Source organism: Aptenodytes forsteri, unplaced genomic scaffold (genome assembly GCF_000699145.1).
Source record: "Aptenodytes forsteri isolate BGI_AS27 unplaced genomic scaffold, ASM69914v1 Scaffold47, whole genome shotgun sequence".
NCBI classification, from domain to species: domain Eukaryota; kingdom Metazoa; phylum Chordata; class Aves; order Sphenisciformes; family Spheniscidae; genus Aptenodytes; species Aptenodytes forsteri.
In genome coordinates this window covers 1028508-1044028 of record NW_008794731.1, presented here as the reverse complement: position 1 = coordinate 1044028, position 15521 = coordinate 1028508, and the positions used below count along the sequence as shown (strand labels likewise).

Sequence of the window (15521 nt, the reverse complement as noted above, 5' to 3'; positions counted from 1 at the left end):
CGTTTCCAAATGACTTGGTGGAGGAGAAAAAGGTGAGAAGCTGGTGGCCTTAGTTACCCCCTCCTTTTCTTGGATGACACGGTGTAGATGAAGCTCTGCCTTCCCACCAGACAGACATGGTTTGCCAATGGAATGGGCATTTGTTCAGAGTGCAGTTGGCCAAAGTCTTTCTTTTAAAAAGTTTTTACAAAAAAAGCAGTTATGGCAGACCCAAAGGCAATTGCTTCCTCTGTCAGCTTGGAGTTGGAGATCTGAAACTCGTACTGTATGTAAACACTGAAATGGTGTGGGTATTGGCTGTTGTGGGGTGGATGTCTCTTTCTGCTCTATAGAAAATTCCTGGCTCATGCGGAATTGGAGTGGGAAAAGGCTTTCCTGTTCAGCTCCAGCAATGGTCATTTGCTGGAGGCTGGAAGGCCTTTGCATGTAGTCTGCCTCTGTTTGTTATTCTGAATGAAAACCTGCTTTAACAACCTGGGAAAAAAAAGAGGGAAAAAATGGTTAAGTAAGGGGAACAAGCGGCCAGCCAAAGAGAGGGACCTTGTAACTTGTCAGTAATGTACAAGAAGTTGCTGGGGAAACACAGCCCTGAGGAAGGGGAGTTGGCATGCAAAGAGAATATAAGAAAAACGACAAAGAGGAGGGCCCAAAGTACGCACAATTGTCTGTCTGGCTATTACTGCTAGGTTATTTACTTCTGTACTGCAGAGCGAGAGTTTTCCCTTATCTTGCCAGTGACAAATACTAGAACCGAAGACGTGGACTTCGATTCATGTAAATGTGTTTATGGTCTCTGTTTAGGGTATGAGCAAACATGTTTTATGTGTAGTGCTATCTCCCTCCTCACATGCGCATTAGGAAGTTATATAAATGTTGTTACTGGAATGCTTTCGGAGAAAGTGTTTCATTATACAAGGGGTTGCTTGCTACACTTCTGTTTCCCTTTTCTGAAAGTTACACAATTTCCACTTGATTATTGATAAAAATAATTCATTCAGTTTTAATTTGAGGCAGGATGACTGGAAGATTTTACTCACCATTAATTACGGTAACCTTTTCAGTCTAAAGCACTTTTTTGTCACAACTTACCTGTTTTTGTCTAATACAAATTAAGGTAGCATATTCTAAATGTCAGTGAAAACACTGTCCCTTACATTACAGAGAATTAAGTGCTTGTCAACAAGATGTTTACAAAGGAATAGGTGCTTTAGATAAAAGGCAGTGAGTTCTGCCGCAGATAACTTCTGCTTTTAACAGTGATAATAGGTAGGTGCAATGTTGAGCTTATTTCTTTATGAATCATGTTGTCTTAGCTGGTGATGCGTATAATTGTATTGATTGTACCGCCATGGTTGCGGTTCACAGGAAGGCTGGTCTGCTTTAGAGATGTCTAAGGAATTGACGTTGTCACATTCATACAAATTTAATGTTTTCTTACCTGTAGCATTTTTCTTTTTAAAATAGCCTTCCTTTTCTAATTAAAGATAGGTTCTCCCTCCATCCCCTGCTGGGTTGCGGCAATTGTATGTAATGCTTAATCATTCACCTTCTAAAATTATTGCAAGATTGTTAATCCTATCGATAATTTAAGGACTTATGACTGTTTAGGCAAATAGCATCGTGAACGAGCGTCAGACTTGCATAAAGGCCTTTCTGTCTCTCAGACCAGTATTTGGTGAAAACATCGACCTGCGATTTTTTTTGCTTCCTATCTTGACTGACCAATAAGCTTGACATTTAGTAGTTGGTGCGGTTTCTAGACAGCCTGGTGACTTCGCTGTCTTTTATTACGTCTTAGAAGTTCATTTTCTGGAGTAGAAATGAAAAGATGGACTGGAAGTAAAAAGGAAGAAGAGATGTTATTTATTTAAAGTTAATTTAAATATCGTACTACCAAATTAGTTGGAAATGTGAATTCATTTTTTATCTAAATTGCAGTCTTATGCTGCACCCTACACTGTATTTCTTTTAATCATGAGTGTTTCATGTACTTTCAGTTTTTCCAGGCTGTGTGTGAGTCACATTTTTTTTTTTCTTAATGTGAATTTTATCTGTAGCTTGATGCTGCTCTGTGCTGCTGTGTTTCATGATTCGTAGAAATTAGAGTAAGATGATGTGGTCTGCCAGCGAGACATGACTGTTGGAATTAGAATTCTATTTTGTGTAAAAGGTCCCAGTAATTGTCTCATTTTCTTAGAATTCAATTGATAAGCAAACTCAATACTTCTGAAAAATCACGATTTTTTTGTATCTTCTAGTAAAGCGCTCTTTTAGCAATGTGTTCGGCAGTCTTAAGTGTAAGAGTTTCTGCTGTTTTTTGCTTAGGTCTGTTTAGTTGTATGCATGTGATCCCGTGTAATCATGCATGATTATAACGTGCTTTCAGAAGGGGCAGCGGATGGGTCTGGGAGCAGCAGCAAGTAAGAGTCTGTTTTGATACAACATATGCCATAGAAGAGTTTCCATGTTCATCACCCCTCGCCCCCTTTTCAGCTGTGGCTGAATTACACCTGTCCAATGAATGAATGAAGATGACTATATCCCCCAAAATGGGCAAAGTAAATGGAAAAGTAAAGTTGTGGGGGTTTTTTTGGTGTTTTGTTTGGTTCCCCCCTGCCCCTGCAATTGGTTGTGATTCAGTGGTTTAGATTGCAAGCTCTTTTTCATAGAGATGTGCTTGTAAGGTACTGAACATCTTACCAATATCAAATCCTTGAGCATGACTTGGTTTTTTATGTTTCCTTTTCTCCCTTTGTAGAATCATGGCAAGTCCAAGAACAAGGAAAGTTCTCAAGGAAGTCAGAGCACAAGATGAGAACAATGTGAGAAAATTATAATCTTCTTTAGTTTTGTAGCATTGAATTTTCTTTTTACCTACTCCAGATGTATGTTGCGGTCTACTACAGCTATCATCTTTATAGCATTAGTACGGCTAACTAGTGGTAACATACACATTTGGATATCTCATATTTGTGTTAGTACCAGTAACTTTTATTCATATATGTATTATAATACATTGCTGCATATTTGGCACAAGTCTTTCAGAAGATCTAGTAATGCTGTAACCCCTGGAGTCTGTTGAACAAGTGATGTCTTGGGGACAGCTTAATTAAAATGGTCTATTTCAAGTAGCTTGATTTTATGCTACCTTAAATGTGACAGCCCATGGACAGGTTCAGCTTTATTTATATCAATGCATTAAACCTCGAGTGGTGATTCCAATCATAAGAACTTAAGTTGTTGCACTGTATGAGCAATAAAGCTATTTTTAAGAAAAACCTCTGTTCAGATCTGCTATCATTTACTGCCAAGCTGTAGTATGACTGAATAAATGTTCCTGACTTTAAATGTTGCATCTTTATTTTGCCAAGGAAACTTCAAGAATTCAGTTTGGTTACTTCCTCCTCCTTCAAAACAATCTGGAGATGAAAACAAGTTGAATTCTTTGCTCGTTAATTTCAACTCGCTCATCTGTATTACCTCACTGGTTTTTGGTAGTCGGTACAGTAATTTTTAGAATCCAAGTCAGGCACATTAATGGGTATTTCCATGCAGCATAAATAAATATTTGAAGGAAGCTTATGCTGTCAGGGAAGATGTTTCCAAACGCTAAGAACTCTCCCTTCTGAAATTATTTTCTGCGTGTAACGTTGTCATGATTTGACTTTTTGAGCTGTACTGTGAAAACTTCACATGGACAAGTGATGACTGAGTGTTAGAGATAATTGTTTTTCTCTCACAGGTCTGTTTTGAATGTGGTGCATTTAACCCACAGTGGGTGAGTGTGACCTATGGAATTTGGATCTGTCTTGAGTGCTCAGGAAAACACCGAGGCTTGGGAGTTCACCTCAGGTCAGCCTTTCAAGCAGACGATGGACTAAGTTGGGTTACCTCAGGGTGCATTATGGCTGTGAACAGAATGTATTGTTTCGGAAGGGTATAGAATGTCTCAAATCAACATTTCACTGGCAGTTTTGCTTCATGCTTCTCTTCAAAGTGAGCTTTACTCTCTGTGCCTTGTCTGTAATTAGTTGGGGCGTGTGCTGCACCAGTGCAGCTATGTTATGCCCAGCTCTAGAAAGTAATGTCTCTAGCTACGTCGTGAGGTTGTGTGGTGGTGTTTGGTAATACTGCACTAGTCCTTGTACTCTATTCTTTTAATCTCGTATAATCTTTATCAATTACAACTGAAATAGCGCTAAAGCAGCTTGAGAGTTGAGCAAAAAAAGTCACAGTATGCTTACAGAATGTTTCTGTAGTGTATAAAACAGTTTTATTCTGTTCAGGAGATTTTTTTTTTTTTTTTAAATGACAGTTTTTGTTTTTTCCAAGAAACATGCTCAGTATTCTGTTCAGGAGATTTTTTTTTTTTTTAATGATAGTTTTCGTTTTTTCCAAGAAACATGCTCACCTGAGATGAGAATCTGTGGAATAAAAATTGCTATGTGTTCCGGAGACTCACAGTGTGTATATGTATAATAGGGGCAGAGCATGGGATAGTTACTCAAATGAGAAAGGGAGTCCAGGAGGGAAATCACCAAAGCAAGGAGGCCATTCAGAAGTACGTGCTTTGCTTTTCAAGGGGTGATTTGAAGCTCATTAGCGAGTAGAAATTGCATAGGAAATGAGAGTTTGGAACTATTACATATGTTACATGAAAGAAAAAATGAAATTACTGAGATGAGGATATGATGAAGGGTATTTCTTTAGGGACAAAAAGAAAGAAATCGGTCAAGATACAAGTTTTAAAGAGCCTTCTTGAGGATGATGTGTCACTTTTTCCCCCCCCGGTGACCTTGTATTTAACAACAGGGCAACTGTTTGGGTTTTTTGTGGGTTTTGGGTTTGTTTGTTTTGTTGGTGTGTTGTTTTTTTTTAATATAGTTTAATGAGCAGTAGCAAGAATTTATGGCTCAAAGCAGAGTTGAGATGCTAACTGCAGTCATAAATGCCCTGGGATGGGGTCAGGTTATAGGGTAGGCTATTTTAAACAGTTGAGCTGTCAGTACTTGATGGTCGTTATGAGCAGAAGCATGGAGTGGGACAAGAGGTGTCCTCGCAGGTCACTTAAGCGTAACGGTGAAAATAGGAAAAGAAAATTGCGGAGTGAAGAAGTGTGGGAAAAGTTTCTTTTATATAGTGGGTTAGATTAATTTCTGGACTTGAAGAAAGCTGCTTTTTCTGTCACTTGCCTTCTGTTGACTGTCTCCTTTAAGTGCTGATAAATGGCATGATTTTAGCTTATTTCAGTGAGGATCTGACCACCACCTTATGATGATCTATCTTTCTATACTTGGAGAGTGTTCTTTAACATGTTTACACTCCCAACTTTTGAGATAGGTTGTAATAAGTTTGGGTTTTTTTTTTGTCCCTGCTGATATACAGGAAATTATAACAAACTGTGATTTTAATTTTTTTTAAAAACCGCTTTTCAGTTTTGTACGTTCTGTAACCATGGACAAGTGGAAGGATATTGAGCTGGAGAAAATGAAGGCTGGAGGTAATAGCAAATTTCGAGAGTTCTTGGAGTCTCAAGATGACTATGATCCCTGCTGGTCAATGCAAGAGAAGTACAACAGCAAAGCTGCAGCTCTTTTTAGAGATCAGGTAAGTTCTATTGTGTATGTGTCCTCATCCCCTACTATCTGAAAATATCAAAGTACTTCGTAAGCACTTGCTTTTGAAGGGGATGGGGGGGGAGGGAAAGTAGCAACCTTTTGAACCTCTGCAATGGTTCTTGAAAGGGATGTGTCTTAGAGTGCTTCTTCCCAACTCTGGTAAGAATTTTCTTTAGAAACTTTCTTTTCTGCATTTAGCTGAGGTGGCTCAGATTTTCACCACTGCAATTTGTTGCAACTAGTTAGTCAGTGGAACTGTCCCAATCCACAGTAGACAGTTTACTACTTCAGCAGTACAGTTTTATCCGAAGTGATTGTTGATAAATCTTTTGTGTATGTAGTAACAAAATGGTAAATTAATTTGCCAAACACTGGCAGGCCTATAAACAAATAAATCAGTATTTGTAATGGCATTATCATTTCGTGGAGGTTTGGAATTTCCAAAATGAAATGACAAACAACTTGAACTTCTGAATTTGGAGACTTACAAAGATACTGTATTTTTTTATGCTGACCCTGCCACGGAAGTGGTAAGAAGGTACATTCTGTGCTCACTGGGACATCCATGCAGAATTGAAGTTTGTTGTGTGTGTTGTCTCTTTGCATCTTTAGAAGTTGCTAGGAATAGCAGATGGTTGGCTAAAGAGGAGTATCTTGATGAAAGCAAAGAATTCGTAAGTTCTGTGCTGTAGGCCTCTTAGTGTGTGAAATGGGGAACTATAGAGTTTCTGTGGCAAGGCCTTTGGAAATTTTATATGAACTTGTTGAAGTTATGACTTGGATTGGAGGAGCGGTATGGGGTGAAGAGATGAAGTTCAGGTCCTTTGTTTGAAGGAGGCAGAGAGAACATTGAAATTCTATGTATGTGCTTTAGTCGCTCTATGCTAGAGTATAAATCTATCTCTTTCTATTCCTCCACTATTCTGTGATTAGTGCTTACATCTCTTGATTAATCTAGTCTTTCCTCTTCAAACCTAATTTGCCTGTTTGAAGAAGTTGCCTAAAATCGGTTGCCTGAAATAAAATCAGTGTTCAGCTCAACATTACTAGCCTGAGATTCAGAAAAAAAATTGTTTTCTTGTGAAAACAAATTAATTGATCTATGCAGCTGGCAGCAAATTGGAAAAATGACTTGTCCTTTATAGGACCAGTGTATCACTTGCATGAAAACTTTGACCTAGCATTCTTGATTATTTTCCTACCTCTTCTAGGTAGCTACAGTAGCTGAAGGCAAGGAGTGGTCCATTGAAACTTCTCCTGCCAGGAACTGGACCCCACCTCAGCCTAAAATGTCTCTTTCTTCCACTCATCGGTATGTATTCTTGTTACCTAATGTTGATATAGCTACAGCAGGGTCAAAACCTGATGTTTGACTGTCTGCTGGTTTTATGCTGTCGATGGTGTTGTCTGAACAAGCATTTCTTTTGCTGAAGTTAAGGAATATGAGGTAGCAGGGCTTTAATTCCTGTAATAATTCCCACCTCTTCCACCTGAACCTTAAAATGTGGCAGAGACAAGTGAGTGAGAGCAGAGGACAAGCCATGCTGTTTTTATCTGGACTTGTAATGCACCTGAGACTAGTCATTGTGTCAGTCACACGTAGTGTGTCACAGCCTTGCCTTAACTGCAGTGGCTCTTCCAGTTCGTGATTGAATGCCAGGGAGAAGAAACAGACTTTTTCCTTATGGTGCTAATTACTAACGGGAGCATTGAAGCTGGACAGCAGCAGTTTTGTTTTTCTGCTTTTGCATGTAGTGTTTGTTATTCTTTGCACTGAAGAATCAAGTTAACTGAAAAAGCAGTTGTAAATCAAGCAAACAAGTGCTTCATGCCTGGCCGTCATCCAGCAAGTTCAGGAGCTAGCTGTAGTCGGAGTAGCATTGTCTGTGGGTCTACTGTTGCTTTATTCATTCAACACTCCAGTGGCTTTTAGTGGTTGCATTAGAGTTCCCTACTTGATAGACGAAAGAAATAATCAATTTTGCACCTGTATTATTATGATATATGTCAAGCTGCGCTGCTGAGCTAGTGGTTTTTGCTTTACGCAGTTTGATTCTTAAATCTTTCATTTCAGTAGTTCTGCTGGACAATCTCAGAATACAACTGCCTCTTCTGACAAGGCTTTTGAAGACTGGTTAAATGATGATGTCAGCTCCTACCAAGGGTAATGCAATATTTATTAACTTTTTGAGTGCCTGGCCCTCTAGCATAACGAAGACTCAGATGTTATACTACAGCTACACAACTGTGATGCTGATTCACTAGTTAACAGTTACATCTTGTTCACTATTAAAAATATGTCGATAATATATGATAAAGGGTAAGAGGAAGGAAAGTGCCTCTCAATGCATTTGTATAACAAAAATGTTTGAATAGCATTGAAGAAAGAGCTTGTAACTCAAAATGTTCCTGTGGTGGGCTCCAAACTAGGGAGTTTTTAGTGTTATGTAGTATCTTGCAGCGATTTGAGTTAAACAGGGGTATTTATAAAGCTAACACTGTTCTTTCTTTCCTTTTCCCATTTTCATGCATCACTTTATTAGGATTTACTCAGACTTCTGATACCAGTGATCTGTTAAACCTGGAGAACCATTAACACCGCATTAGCTTGCATAGGGGACACTTTAATTTGCAAGGATTCCCCAATGGATCCTTGTTGATGTTATGTCTTTATGAAGTGAGTGGTTTTGTATTTTGGGTGCTAGGTGCTTTAGGACTCTTTTTCCCAGGTGTATTTGAAAGTCTGTTAAACAATTGTCCTTCTTTCACGCTTTTCAGTTTTTGTTTAATGGTTTTAATGAATGCAGGCTAATACAGATACTATTTTTTAATTTTCTTTTGGTAGTGGCCAAGAGAATCGCTACGTGGGGTTTGGAAACACAGTAAACCCTCCGAAAAAAGAGGATGACTTCCTGAATAATGCTATGTCTTCATTGTACTCGGTAAGGAAATGCTTGAAGCTTTCTGTGACCTGAATTACTATTTTCTTCTATTTTATCTCCTGTTATGGGAGAATATCAACAGAGAAGAGGAACTAAAGACTGCAAGAAGATAGAGAGATGTAGAGTATTGGTTGTATTCTCAAAGAGTGAAGAAGATACTGGTGGACTTTAAAAGGCAAAACTAAGGGAGAAACTTGAGCAAAACTTAGGAATTATGTCTGGTATCAGCTCATGGAAATAAGGAAGTGAGGATATAGCAATGGATTAAGAACTAATACTCAACAGGGCCTGGAGAAAAAAACAAAAAGTAATTACCTGTTGGGCATAGCAGTTAGGCTGGTAACGCTCTAAATGTTTTCCACTGAACATACCTAATATGGTTAATACAACTGAAATGTGTGTGTACATGGGTGCCAGAAGCCCTGAGCAGCAATGAAAACATTTGAAATACTTGTGACAGAGTGTGAAGAGAGAACAGCATATGGCTGAACAGTTGTCGTGATTAGAGTAGAGATAGTGAGAGATGCATTGTTGAAGGAAAATGGGAATCAAGTCGGAAGCAGTCAGGAACATATTGGTGCTTTGATAGGCTGCAAAGTAACAGTGCTGAACAATATTTGGGATTCAGAGTCACTCTGAAATACAGTAAGGTTTTCTGGGTTAGTGGCCAGTAGTCTTCTGTAGAGCCTCATCATATCATCGGTCTAAATATCCACACCAGGTTCCGTTGTTTGTTTTAAAAATTGTAATAATTTCACTAGAACATAATAGGAAAAGGTAATGCCTGAGCCTTTGAACAGTATTCCAGGTGATTCCACAGGGTGCTTAGTATAAGTCTGCTGAATATTTGCTAGGTATGTCATAAGATTGTAGGCCAGAGAGTTCAAAGTGGAAACCGCATCTATAAAGTATTGCAGATGTGCTAAGACAGCAAAGGAGAGATGATACTGTATTGTCCAAGTTACTGTCAACCATTATTTGAATACATGATCTCATTGAAACTTATGATTAAAATGCCCCCTTGTGACCACAGATACACACTACAGTGCAATTATGTCATTTATTATAGTGAGACAATGTTTGCATGCATATTCATCTTAGAGAGGAAACCAACTTTCTTTCCACTGTGTATGATCGTTTTTCCCCACACATGCCGTATTTATGTATATACTTTATTTTCTGCTGTTACATATCAGAAGGAGCACTTTCTGTAGAATTCACACAGACTACACTATCCAACTCATTCTGTAAAGAACAGATTGCAGTTTAGGTTTGTCTTGAGTCCCTTGAGACTTTGCTTAACATAAAAATTACGAGACACAGCCTTTTGTGCAAATAGTGACATGTTTTAGTGTGTCAGCATAGGACAAGAAAGACAATTAATGAAGAGACTTCAAAAGGATAGGCAAAAAATATTTTTTGCTGCTTTTTTTGAAAGATGTTCCCTCAACCTAAATATGTGGCGTAGTCAAATTAAATAGAAGGGGTAATGAGAAAAGATTCTACTATTTACGGCCTTTGTATGGAAATCTACCCAAAAGGTAATACGTTACCAAAACATCCACGCTTTAAACAAAACATTCACACTTTGATGGAAATCAAATTGATAAAAGGCAGTGGTAGACATGGATATTAACCTTGCATTTGTAGCACCATGTCTCAAAGATTCTGCAATGCAGCTTAAAATTAGGTGGTGATGATCTGCAAAGAAAAAAATTACCCTTACATCTGTTTCTTCATTCGTTATTATATACAAGGAGAACCACAGACATGTTAAAGTTTATTTCTGTTTTTTACCCATTCAAGTATGGTGGGGTTTTTTCCACTTGTTTTACTGGGCTGATTCTGGATGAATGAGTTACTAACGGGAATGGACATCTAAACAGTTGAGAAGTCATTTTTAATGATTTTGTTAAAAAAAAAAAAAAATCATTAGAATCACTCTCCTGCTCCACTTTATTTTAGCTGGTTTCTTAATCAGTATCTGACAATCAGTGGTTAGAGGAAACCTTTTCTGATTTGTTACAGAAAAGTTTTTTAAGAAATGGCCAATGGTTTTCAGATCTTCCAAGAACCAATGAGTCAAAATAAAGCTTTGTTTCTTTCGTTTCTAAAGATAAAATTTGCAGAAAACAAGCAGTTTGAAGCTTTATTATGAAATGGAAAATTGCTGAATGGGCATTTTATGAGTTGCTGCCTCATGTTTTTGAGCACTGATTCTTAATTTCTCTTCAGCTTTTTCCAGGCATACATTTTAGCTGCTCCTTGTTTTTTTTCCATCTGGTGCTTGCTTGTTGAGGAGCCAGCCTCTCTTTACTAAGGTTTTAATGTCTTTTTTTGTTCTCTTACTTTCCTTGAGGGGGGGAGGAATTTTTTTCATGTAGCTGTTTTTAGTAGAATAACATCGGGAGCACTCAGATTTGTTCAAATTGCAGCTGTTTTGACACAAATAATGGAAGTTCATCGCTATATTACGGTTAAGTGAGAGACTATAATTTTTGCTCTTACTAGCAAGTAATTCTTATTGACTACAGGACAAGCTATACTGGAGAACATTTTGACTTAATTTAACATGTAATAGTGAACACTTGGTTATTTGCTATTATTATTCACACCTAGCTTACGACATTCTCACTTTCTCTAAAGGGATGGAGCAGTTTTACGACTGGAGCAAGCAAGATCGCCTCAGCTGCTAAAGAGGGTGTAAGTAAACAAAATGTATTTCAGTGTAATTCTTGTAAACTCAGAGATTTGGTTAGTGTTCTAATAGGGATGTATCTTTAAAAGTATTACCAAGACAAACTAAACTCTGCTCTTTGTGCATCTTTGCCTATGGTATATAAAATAGATGCATATTGAATGCAGATCTCTGCCGTAACTATTTCTCATGTTTCTGGATGGACATTTTTGTAAATTTCTCCACTGGATGTAAGCATCAAAACAGAACTCAACTGCCATTTTTATACTCCTTTGATAAACACAAATTTTTATTTATAAAGCAGAAATTTTGGTCTATGCCAAGTAAGGCCAAATTGCATTCTTCAGCAGGAATTCAATACCAAGTTACAAATTGCTGATGGTTTTGGTTTTTTTTTTCCCCTTCCTTTGACTTCTCTCTAACTACAGCATTTTTGTCAGTTTAAGTAGAAAGCTTGTTGGGCAGAGGTTGTGCCCAGAGGGATGCTTTGGGAAAAACGGAGGCATTGTCTTCACGCTCTGCATGTTCTGCAAATTTGCACGCTGAGGTGGCAGTCATTCAACTAACTGTAGACTGAAACCAGAGGAATTAAAAAAATCTATTACATTTTAAGTAGATGATGGTGGAAAGAGATTAAATGTTTTTTTGTGAAAATAGTGCATTACAACTTTTTTCAGTTTTGCTTAGTATTCTTCCAGACTTTTATGAGCATAACAGTTACTTCTTAAGAAAAATACTTTGGGTGACATTACGAGAGACAGAAATATTGATACTCATCCACATTGGCCCACCAAGGTCTAGTCTATATTGAAGACCCTTTTTTTTCCCCCTGTTTTAAGTTGAGAAAGACCGATGCTTTGCCAGAGCAATCTGGGATACCAGAGGCGGTGATACAGATATTCTCTGTTCACTGTGAAATTCTGGCAATGGTCCATTCATCTTAGAGAGGATCATGCAACATTTCTAAATATGTGTGTTTACTCAGAATAAAGCCTTTGACTTTTAAACTTGAATGTATTTGCTTCTTTTCACAGGCTACCAGATTTGGATCTCAAGCAAGTCAAAAGGTGATTATAGATTTAGTTCTGTCTTATTGACTGTAATTTGCTTTAAATGTTATGTATTTGTCTGCACCAGTTGATTTAGACTTGATCACCAGCAGACCAGTGTGTTTATCCTTTATAGCGCACAGTAATTTTTAGGTTCTAGCTTTTATTTCTGTGGGGATTGCAATCAACACCGGTGATCAAATTAGGCAAGAAAGAAACAGTGATACTCTGCTGTGTATAACTGTTGGGTGTATTGGAGAGGCAGTAGAATGAAATGCTTTAATTCATGCTTGCAGACTTAAAATAGCCTTATTTTATTTTTGTGAACCTTAAACATGGTCTATCTTGAAGTAGTTTTCTTGGTGATATAATATAATGCAAGTCATCTTTCCATTGCTAGAGCCTAATAAGATATTACAAATGTGAACTGCTTAATATTGTTATTAAATTAACTTGCTTGCATGAATTTAAAAAAGTAGCAATTACAAAAGCATTTCCTCTTTCAAACTAGGGCTAAAACAGAGACAGTCAGACCTGAATTACACAGAGCTCTGACATAAGCAAGATCTGTTTGTATGGAGAAGTTTTAAATTCAAATGTAAAAATGTGTAAAAGAATAGGATTCTTAATGTGCCAAAGTTCTGCGTGAGAGAGGGCTTACATCCATTAATGGATGATATAGGGAGTTTACTTTGAACTATAACTCTTGTATGTATAGCATTAGCCTGGCATGCTTTCTGATACGCATAGGATGCTGTTGCTCAAAACAAATGAGAAACTGCAGGTGTTGGTGTTCAAATGGATGTAAGCAGTAGGATATTAATACTCCAAATAGCAAGCCAAACTTGTGCATGTTTTGCAACAAAAATACCTTGTTAAAGCACTCAAACTTGATACTTAGAAGCTTTAAAGTATTTCCTGCTTAGCTTACGTAAGAAAAACTTAAGTCTTCTACAAGTCTTCCTCTTTCACTCCTTCCGGCAGTTTCCCTTTTAGAAAAGTGTTCTTTCTTTAGTATTATCAGCAAATGTAAATATAATATTAAGTGTAAAAGCTCATCACATCTACTGACAAGGACCACAGCAGCATGGTGCTCCAGAGTCTAAGCTGTGTTACTGAAGCTTAAATTTTGTTCCTGAAACATCTGATCTTTTGCTCTGTAGAACAGATTTAACATCTTTTTGATGTAATATATTGTTTAAAAGTATATTTGGTGTCCAGTGACCAAACGTATTCACTGTTTGTCTTGTCAGTAGATGTTAAAGTTGGAAAAGGTTCTTGCTACTTAACTTGCCTGAAAAAATGCTGCCAATTTTTTGCTAAAAGCTGCTTCTACCTTCCTTGCTCTTTCTCTTTTGCTGTCTGGGTAAAGTTTTGGGGCTACAAGCAGCAGCCAGAGCCGGTAACGCCCTCACATATATTCTTGTGCATGGACTCCTTGTCGCTGTTCGTGCTGAATACGTGCATTTGCTCTTGAGCTGTCTTTTCTTCTTTTGCCTTAAGTCAAATCTGTTTAGAATAATGTTGTGTGTTTCATATGGTAATGTTTCTTCAAACCTATTTAAAATAGGTTAAACTGGATAGAGATATCCAAACTCTGCACTCTCAGAAAACATGCTGTACTTTTGTCCACGCTCTTCATAAACACAGATGACTTCAGGATTTCCGTTTGCATGTGTGATCCAGGAATGCAGTATACCAAGAACTACCCTGGGGTGTTGTTTGAAGGCAGACTCTTTAATAAATGCCCCATTATGTAGCGTTTGTAATGGTGGTTAGGATGCTATCCTAAATTCAGCAATAGTAAAGATGAAGAAGCGATTCAGACAGAAACACAATTGTACCTAAATCTTCCCTTTCCATATTTACAAAATTACGTGGTTGAGTAAATGGGATAATATAAGAATTCTTCCTGATTCTAGTAATGACTTCACTTAGGATACCTGAACTGTTAGTGTATTACAGTCTTTTCTAGAACATAAACAGTTTGCCAGGTTTAATAGACTCTGAAGGATTTTTCAAAGATGAAAAATCCCCTTTCTCATTTTCTTAAACACTTTCTAGCCCCACTTCCAATGGAAACAAGCCTTCTGTGATTTGCATTCACATTTCTTACTAGGTGAAAATGGGGTTACCTTTTGCCTTTGTCTTCTCAAATAACCTTTGAACTGGTAAGGAGTAGAAGTATTGGAGATAATGGTGGTTGGGTAGAGGGGAGATCCTAGTAGTGCTGTGGCTAAGGGAAAGGCTTCTTAAGACACCTGGGAATTTGTGGAGGAAAGATGCTCAAGGTGCTCCATCCCCAGGAAGAATATGAATGAAGGCTCACACCCCAACTAATGTTAGCGATAAGATATAAACCCTTAGGAAATGAAACTTCATTAGACTCTGCTAATGTTTAGGAATAATGTTTGTCTCACAAGGAAATTGGCCCTTTTGGATTAATTGGGCTGATTCAGAAGGTAATCAGTATAATATGGCAATTCTGAAGAATAGTTTAAATCAATCAAAGGCTTATTCTGGTAGTAGGGAAAGGAATGATTTCAAATGAAACATGTGCAAACCTTCTTGTCCGTGTCAATATTGTCTTATGAAAGTAATTTTGTGGCTTATACTGTGGGCTTACATTTTTGTAAGATGCCTCTGAAGTACAATATCCTTGTACTTGTTCTGGATTGCAATAGATTTCTGAAGTTCGTTGTTTTCTCCCCCTGCAAACCTGGAGCTGTAAAAAAGATTACAAAAATCTTCTGTCACAGCTTTGCCTCTTGTGTATTGCTTAGAAACAATTGGGCTGTTATTAATAGATGACAATTGCAGCACTTCAGGACAGAAGAATTGGTGAAAAATTGGCCAAAAAGATCTAATTCTACAAGTAATTCCATTAGTAAGGAAAAATAAAGGTGGATGAGGTCAGTTCTTCCAAATATCCAGCTGCAGGCATTAGAAAGGGGCCCATCTTCTAGCCTATTCCTTCTGCTTTCAGTGCAAGGTCAGACTTTGCTTGGGCTCTGGGCATCTCCAGCAACCTATTGCCATGTGCATCTGTTTTTAATTTATTTTCTTTTAATGTTTTCTGCAGCACTGTACTGTGTGTGCTTTTCAGCTCATTCTGCTTGTATGAGTCAAAGTTTAAGGCTTCATGTGTCTTTGGAGATACTGCTGTGAAATTAGCCTGCAGAAGATGTTGGCTGTGTTTTTTTGTTTTTTTTTT

The 15521-nt window shown here is 37.7% G+C and overlaps 1 protein-coding gene across 2 annotated transcripts in view; it reads left to right on the top strand.

The window, feature by feature from the left end:
- Positions 1 to 2758: 2758 nt before the first annotated feature.
- ARFGAP1 (ADP ribosylation factor GTPase activating protein 1) overlaps positions 2759 to 15521 on the top strand; it is an 18235-nt gene continuing 5472 nt past the window's right edge. Inside the window, exons 1-8 of one of the 2 annotated variants that reach the window (XM_009273903.1) lie at positions 2759 to 2822; positions 3743 to 3852; positions 5436 to 5607; positions 6830 to 6930; positions 7696 to 7782; positions 8464 to 8560; positions 11207 to 11263; positions 12293 to 12325. In XM_009273903.1, coding sequence (XP_009272178.1) covers positions 2763 to 2822; positions 3743 to 3852; positions 5436 to 5607; positions 6830 to 6930; positions 7696 to 7782; positions 8464 to 8560; positions 11207 to 11263; positions 12293 to 12325 — 717 coding nt within the window. In that variant the 5' untranslated portion in view covers positions 2759 to 2762. Of the gene's footprint in view, positions 2823 to 3742; positions 3853 to 5435; positions 5608 to 6829; positions 6931 to 7692; positions 7783 to 8463; positions 8561 to 11206; positions 11264 to 12292; positions 12326 to 15521 lie in introns of both variants that reach the window. The other variant, XM_009273902.2, reaches the window with a different exon arrangement.